This window comes from Glycine max, chromosome 13 (genome assembly GCF_000004515.6).
Source record: "Glycine max cultivar Williams 82 chromosome 13, Glycine_max_v4.0, whole genome shotgun sequence".
Taxonomy (NCBI): Eukaryota; Viridiplantae; Streptophyta; class Magnoliopsida; order Fabales; family Fabaceae; genus Glycine; species Glycine max.
Genome location: NC_038249.2, coordinates 34,820,054 through 34,828,446, shown reverse-complemented (window position 1 = coordinate 34,828,446; position 8,393 = coordinate 34,820,054). Strand labels below are relative to the sequence as shown.

At 33.6% G+C, this 8,393-nt stretch overlaps 1 protein-coding gene across 1 annotated transcript; it reads left to right on the top strand.

The window, feature by feature from the left end:
• Nucleotides 1-2,564: 2,564 nt before the first annotated feature.
• Nucleotides 2,565-6,975, top strand: LOC100778349 (PAP-specific phosphatase HAL2-like). The gene is made up of 3 exons (XM_003543032.4): nt 2,565-3,134; nt 5,241-5,928; nt 6,368-6,975. Exons 1-3 carry the CDS (start codon nt 2,729-2,731, stop codon nt 6,669-6,671), a joined length of 1,398 nt encoding a protein of 465 aa, XP_003543080.1. The 5' UTR covers nt 2,565-2,728; the 3' UTR covers nt 6,672-6,975.
• Nucleotides 6,976-8,393: the final 1,418 nt, after the last annotated feature.

Below are 8,393 nucleotides of genomic sequence, written 5' to 3'. Positions count from 1 at the left end.
ACTAGTTTTTGAAAACATATAAATTTAATTTCTAAAACATTAAATTCAACCACACACACAAAGATATTTCTAAAACAAAAATATTTGTCACATAACATAATGGAGGTGTAGTAAAAAAAACAAGGAGGTGAGAAATCTTCGAAACAAAAACTGGCTTCTTCTCGTCTAGTTGTGTGGGTCAAGGCCCAAAAAATAAGCCCAACCATTCCTCGGCTTAGAGGAACATGGATGGTTTAGTAATTGCTTTGCGCACTAGGCAAATTGTTGATACTCCTAGTACAAGATGAAAAATTTTAATATTGCCCTTTCGTAAAGCTGATACGAATTGTAAATTCATAAGCCCATTAAGGATTCATAATCCGTAAGTCTAAGCTTACGGATTCGTAATCCATAAGAGATATACGGATTCGTAATCTGTTTATGGATTCGTAATCCATAAGTTTCATAATTCATAAATTTTACATATATAAATTTTGGTCTAATTATGTATTTTTTTACATATATAAATTTTCATAGGTTTCATAAAAATTTATATATGTAAATAATTTAATTATTAGATCAAAATTAATTGTCACATTAAAAAATTTAGTGTTATATATAACGACATTAATTATTTTATAACATAATTAATCTATTAATTCAGTTGATTAGAGCATTATGCTAATAACCTGAAAGTCACATGTTCAAATCTTGCATTAGTCATTAATTTGTAAAACATTTTTGAAAAAGAAAATTCTCTTATAGATTACTAATCCGTAATTGAATTACAAATTTGTATCTCTCTTACGGATGACGAATCCGTAAGCTTACACTTATTGGTTACGAATCTGTAATAGACTTACAGATTCATAATTCGTATTAACTTTACGGAAGTGCAATATTGGAATTGCCTTTCTTGTGTTGGGTGTACCAACAATTTACCTGGTGCACAAAGCAATTGGAGGATGGTTTGGACCAAAACCAACAAGTACCAAAATCTGTGACAAATGCTATATCCACTTCCATTTTCTTTTTATACAGCAGGTAAAGTCTGTTTGATTAACAAAGCAATTTTTTGTTTTTGACAGCAAAGCAAATTAATAACCATTAATTATACAACAAGAAAAATATCACTCTCATCAAAACTAGTTTCAGAAAACATGGGACATATTCTCTCATCCTTTAAATTATTTGTCTTCATCGACCATGTATAATAGATCAACTGGTATATACTACCATATATACACATCAGTAACATCCAATTTACATGCAAAGGAATGAATGAGATCATACTTCCATATGCTCCACGTCATAAAAGAATTGTTTATCCAGTTTAAATCATTATCATTAGAACCTAACAATGGCAACACTATGACTATAGTCTTCAAGTTATTGAAATTTTGTCAACATTAGCAGCATAATCAGTGTTCTAATCTTTCGGTTGTGGCTGATTTGCGTTTTCTTTCTTTCACACTCTCGCACGCTGGCCCATGAAACTGTATTAAATGTCCGTTTGTGTTTGCTGCAAAACGGAAGTTTACTGATCAACCATTGATAATATTTCTTCCATCCAACCAAATTAAAAAAAAAATGTATTTATAGATCTCAACCGTTGGATTTGTAAGGAAAAATTTGTCACGTTTTAATAGGAGAAATCCAAACAGGTGCTAAATCAAGTTACTATGTTGATTGGCGAATCGTCCAAGCAAAACAGTTTGGAGTTTCAAATCACAAACATCAACCGCACAATTACAATGTACCAATTTGGTATCATGAATCATTGAAAAGAAAAAAGTACCAATTACAAGGTGATTCGGCCATATCACTTACAATATCACCGACCAAAATCTTGAACTTGGATACCATTACATCTTAACTTATATTTTGCTTCTCCTTCAATGGTGGTTGTTGTTGTCACTAATTAGCCTCCATTATTGACCCAAATGACTAAATTCATTGGTTACATTTCCGAATGCGGCAAGAGAGTGATCGATTAGATCCAATTATGATTATGGTTATATATAATGTCTTTATGAGCTCATTAATTATGACTAGGTATAATGTATTTTCAGAAGTGCCTAGGTATAATGTATTAGTCAAACAGAGTTGAACATTTTGAAAAAGTTGTATAATTGGATTGGACCATGATATCACCAAATAGGTTTTGCGATTTTAGAGGAATCCATTAACGCTTAGTTGAATGATAAAGTATAATTGTCACAATATTTTTTTGGTTACATAATTGGCAGAATATGCAGCAGACAACTTAAAAATATATTTTTTCCGTATAGCCATGATGCAATTCTGTTTTATTTATTATTTATTTCATGAGAGTTCCCTTTGGTGGAATTAATTAATTTAGGACGATAAAGACCTCAACTCAAATCTATCTTTACCTTTTATCTGATAAACAACAAAAGAGTCAGTATCGAATATTAAAAAAGAGCATTTTAAAATTTAAATTCGATGCCAATCGTCCAATCCAAACAAATCCACTTTAAGTTGATACCCTTTTTTTTTTAATTTTTATAATATTTTTTTAAAAAAGCAGCCCTAATAATAATACAGTGAAATCTGAACTCTCCCTGGTCGTTACAAATAGGGTTGGTAATTCATTACCATCATTGCTGTCAAATACTACCAATTAATATCCCATTCGATTTTTGCTTCTCTCCCTTTCAACATTATAAAAAGAAAATTCACTATCCAACATTGATAAGAGAGAGAGATTTTTTGTACACTTCATAACATGTCTTCATATTTTCCAAGCTTTGGTACAAAAATCCCACGTATGGGGAAGGGGTACGATGATGTGTTGTTCACAGTGATCAACCAATTAGTTAAACCAGGTTCATGGTCCAACTATAAAGTCCCCTGCAACCTCTCAAAGCAACACATTAGCTTTGTATCGAAATTCGACCAAATTTGTTCTTCTCCTGTGATGATGGAGGACGAGCATAAAAAGTTGGATTCTTTGCCTGAATTTGGATTATCAGAGCCAGAGAAATATTCCAAGGAATTGGAGGTGGCTGTTAGAGCAGTGCAGATGGCGTGTTCCCTCTGCCAGAGAGTGCAGGACACTTTGATTTCCAACGCTCGGACCAATCATCGTCAGGTTCAGTCCAAGGATGACAATTCTCCGGTTACGGTTGCAGGTGAATGTTGTTTACTCAACTTGCTAGTTTGCTAAAGCTTTTGCTTCTCATAATTCTCTGTTTTTGCTCTGAATTCGTTGTTGGTGGGGGCTAGTTTTTTTTATAACTTTTAATGAAGTATGCTTGATTTTCCCAAATCGAGATTTTTTTTTCAAGCAAATGGGTTTAACCCAATTTGCCACGTGGATTTGTGCATTGGATACTATGTTATCTTGCACCAACTTTGAGGCAATGATGGTTTTTATAGCAATTGATATTTGAAGTTAGTTTACAAATTAAGAGGCATTTAATAAGTGTAGAATAATATTAATTTATGTAGTCTAAAATATGTTTATTTAATACAGTAAGATGTAAATGTGTTTTGAATAAGTTGTATGTGCAATATTCCTTGTAATGGTCGTATACCTTGATAAAAATAATTAATGAAATTTGAGATTTGATAAACATCAATACTTTTGAAAAACAAAAAAGCTGAAACAGAAAGTGGGATCATTGGCAGGAGTCAAGGATACTGAACTTCAGTCAAAATATATGTTTGAAAGATAGTTGAGGTCTGTTGAATGACTAAATTAGCGAGGAGACTTCACATTATGGCCTTTGCGGCTTTGCCTAAGTTGGGTTCATATCCAGTCAAATTATGACAAGTGGCTTGTTCTTTGGTTCTTAAAGACCAAAAAGGGAGGAGTGCTAACCTTGTCTCTGTGTTCTGATACACGAGGACATAACAAAATTAATACTTATTTTCTAAACTGGTTTTGAGTCAAGACAAAGTCATTGGCATGAAAAGTTACATTTGAATTTGGAGGTTTGATGGATTTTCAAAGGTTCACGTTTCTAATATAGGGAAATAATATGGTTGGTGAAACAAAGTGTCTATCAAACTATTTTGTTATACAGTACTGTAAAATATAAATTACTGCTAAAAGAAGGGGTATAAAAGTGGAGACACGGGGAATGGAACAGTGTAACAAGAACTAAAGTCCATATATTGGCGTTACCAGTTGGTTGATCTGCCATAGAAACCTTGTTCAATTCCCTTTTACAATCACAATTTCCCCCATATTGGATGTGGCTTCCAGGTAGAATAGCATATGATTCACTTTTGGTTTATATTCTGCTGTATTAAATGCTGACTTCAATGGCTCATCTTGTTCTACAAGCAAACCACTTGTGACTTAACTGAATTGTTTACCCTGATACACGTAAATATATTATTTTTCCTCAGTTTTGGTTGAATCAATTCAGATTCAAGGATATATGATTTTTCTTATGTTGCACACTGCTCTCTTGTCCTCCAAGAAAAGGACAAGGATATCTAAAACCTCTTTTCCTTTTGTTTACAAAATAAGAAATTCTATTAGAACAAAAGAATGAATACAAACGAAGAGGATAAGTATCATATTTAAAATAGTCCAAAGAAAAAAACATCGGAGGAAAAAATGTTTTAAAGTTTTTCACAGAAAAAACCTCTATAATCCCTTTAGATCTCTATCAAGAAGATTCTTGGAAAGACCATATACTGAGCCACCAAATAGAGGCTATAGGTCCTTGTTCTAACAAACACCTTGCTTGCTTACTTTTTCAAGTGTAACTGTATCTAGGACTTAGGAAGCAGCTTTCTTCTTTAGAAAAAAATATAAGTTTTCCAAAAGACTGATGATATTGTTCTCTATTGAAAAAAAAATGAGGTAATTTTTCATATGAATGGTTAGATTAGACCTTTCTCGGTGTCATTTTACATTTTCAACTTCAGATTCTGATATTAGCATTGATTTGAATTAGTTGTAAACAAAATTGGAAATATATTTCATTAATCATAAATTCATGATTTTCATTGTGAAGTTGATCACATACCATATTCTCTTTGTAAATTTCCAATGTATGTATAATCATGGGTGACAATGACTTAAGTACAGATCTATATTCTATAATCAAATTTATGCTGCGTCCCTCAATTGTCAATATATTTCCTTGTAACTTTTGTCATGTGATGATTGAAGCTTATTTGGCTATGGTGGTGTTTTGTAAATAAAACTTTCTAAGCTTGATTGATCCATTCATACTCACAACATGTTTCATTTACCCTTCATTTTGCTATTAAAACAGATTGGAGTGTTCAAGCAATTGTCAGCTGGATGTTGTCAGAATGTTTAGGGAGTCAAAATGTCTCAATTGTTGCTGAAGAAGATGCTCAAACTCTCTCCGAGGCTAACGCATCTGAGCTGTTAGAAGCTGTGGTTGAAACTGTGAATCAATGTCTAGCCGAAGCACCTCGATTTGGAGTTCAGGAGCCAAAATCACCTCTTGGAACTTCAGATGTTCTTGAAATCATTAGTCGCTGCAACTCAACTGGGGGTCCCACTGGAAGATTTTGGGTACTGGATCCTGTTGATGGCACATTAGGATTTGTACGTGGAGATCAATATGCTGTAGCTCTAGCACTCATAGAGGATGGAGAAGTGAAACTTGGTGTTCTTGGATGTCCTAACTACCCAATGAGGAAGGAATGGTTAAGTTATCATCACCGATATCATAGGATTATATCCAAGTTGACACGTCCAGCTTCTGAAACTTGGAACAAAGGTTGTGTGCTATATGCTAAAAAGGGTAGTGAGAAGGCTTGGATGCAACCACTGCTCCATGTCAATAAGATGTTTGTGTGGCCAAACCATGCAAAACAAGTTTCTGTCTCTTCCATTGACAATCCTGCACTGGCCACTTTTTGTGAACCAGTTGAGAAGGCCAATTCAAGCCATTCTTTTACAGCAGGACTGGCTCACAGTGTTGGTCTCAGGTGCATTTATTTTTTCATTCAATCTTAGTATGAATTACCCTCTTGCTCTCCTATTTACTCTCTTGATTTTTACCTGTGTGGTTGTCAACCTATAGACATATATTAGCATGGCACTAATACTATCTTTTGTTATTTTTCAAGTATCTTTGTTAAACCAGCACTAGATGCACATTAAAATTTAAAGTTCTTGAGTAAGGTCCAATCATTAATTTAGTACCTGAGATAAAGAGGCTGATTAAATATGATATGGAAAGCAGAATTTTTGTGATGTGTAGTTTGCATATTCCTTACTTAAATGACTAGTTACTTTCCCATTTATCTATATGAAAATGATGAAAAATTAAAAATATCTTTAGTTTAGGAAAAAGACACAAACGCGACATAATTTATTATCTTAGTTTCAGCTTAATAAGATATCTCTTTTTCATCATGTATGCAGGAAACAGCCATTGAGGGTGTACAGCATGGTGAAATACGCAGCAATAGCTCGTGGGGATGCTGAGGTTTTCATGAAGTTTGCAAGGGCCGGTTACAAGGAGAAAATATGGGATCATGCTGCAGGCGTTATCATCATACAAGAAGCTGGTGGGATGGTAACAGATGCTGGAGGACTTCCCCTAGACTTCTCAAAAGGCTTATATTTAGAAGGCCTTGATCGTGGCATAGTTGCTTGTTCTGGAGCCACACTACATGCAAAGATCATTGATGCTGTTGATGCCAGCTGGGGCTCTTCTAGCCTTTGAGTCTGCTTCTATTAACTTACATGTATACATGGCAAAATAATGTCAATAATGATTCATCTTTTATTTTCTGTTTTACATAATTTCTTATAAATTCCCCTACCTCACCATCAGTTTATTTTTGATGTATTGCTAACAACATATGAGTTTGTTAGTCTGCAATTGTATTATTTGGCATTATAATAACGCCTAATTGTCATAATTTCTTAGCATACTGAATGCCATGTACTGAAAATGATTCTTCTTTAGAGGGATTCATGGACTTGTATACTGTTGCAACTCTATAGAATTGTTCACCTTCTGTGTAGCATCCAGCTTTTGGCCAAACTGCTAACCCTGTCGTACTCCTTTTCTTTTTTTCTTATTTTGTCCCAAACATTTCACATGTATACAAATCAGAAAGAAAATAAATTTGGGAGATGTATTTTCCTGGTGTGTATCATTTGGTCACGTGCAATACTGCAAGTGCACATGAACACATTAAAGTGGTCGTACTTGGTGATTCAATTCATTTTGAATACGTATACTTGGAACTGCCAGTTTGACAAATATATCAAAGGAATTCACCGATTGATAATGCTAAATTAATTGAACAACGCATTCAGCTGCATTCGTATACATATTATTTATATTTATATAACTTTTATCATTAAATTACTCTTAATTTCATTCTGTTTTCCACATGTTCACGGTCTAGTACTACTTCACATTAAATGGGAATTGAGGTGCTTGATATCAATTATCAATTTTTATAGTGTCTATTTGGATATGTGTTTGTATAATTAATTTTTGATTAACATGATTCTATAGAATTGTTTGTAAGTAAATATAAGTTTGTAGTTATTGTTTAGAAATTTGCAATCAAAATTGATTTTGTGTGTAATTACTAAAATGACTTAAGTTCAAGAGTATACTGTATTAATTCATTGGCAGTGGAGACAGGTAGGCTGCAGAGGAAACGCGTATTGGTAACATTGAGATGTTTGTTAGAAGAACACGTGAAGTTAATGAGGCTGCAAGTGCAACACAGTTTTTTACGACTTTTTCTTCTGCACAAATTGGTTTCACAAGTCAGAAACTTCATTTATTGCATTCAATTTGATGTTTTGATACCACAACTTTGACTTGTTTAGAGCTTAGCTGAGAATAGAAGGGCGACATGGTACTAAGTAGCCCTGTCTTAATTAGTAAAATACACTTTGACAAATGAACATGATGTTGCTAGAATTGAAGTGTGCAAAAGTATAACATCAAGTTTAATTCTCTTAACGTGTCTAATTTTAAAATGAAACATTTTTTTTCTTTCTTTTTGAATTTTAAGTTAAACAAATGGATAGAGAGAGGGAGATTTGATGGGTGGAAGTATGTCCATTATCCAAACTTGAAAGTCGTAAAAATAATGTGTGATAGGCCCGACCTTGTTGAATATGTTCAATTTTTTAAAGGGGGGGGGGGGGGGGGGGGGGGGGTGATACTGATATGGCAAGTTTATTTCAAAAATCACACCGTACATTGTGGCTAGTGTTTGGTTCCATCATGCACCTATATATGTAGGGATGAGACAATCAGTGAATTCTTGAAAGAAACCTTTTTTGCTTATCTTCTTTGTAATTGTGGCTTTTCCAAGAGACTGATTCTAGGAAAATCGAATGTCTTAACTTTCTAGTTCACAATTAATTGTTTTTTAAATATAGAGATAACTAGCGCGTATCGAACTCTAGAACT

Bases quoted from the DNA above. Each gene is read 5' to 3' on its own strand.
- LOC100778349 (XM_003543032.4), top strand. From the start codon at position 2,729: ATGTCTTCATATTTTCCAAGCTTTGGTACAAAAATCCCACGTATGGGG. The intron at 3,135-5,240 runs GTGAATGTTGTT...CTATTAAAACAG, and splicing joins TTCTCCGGTTACGGTTGCAG to ATTGGAGTGTTCAAGCAATT. The intron at 5,929-6,367 runs GTGCATTTATTT...TCATGTATGCAG, and splicing joins GCTCACAGTGTTGGTCTCAG to GAAACAGCCATTGAGGGTGT.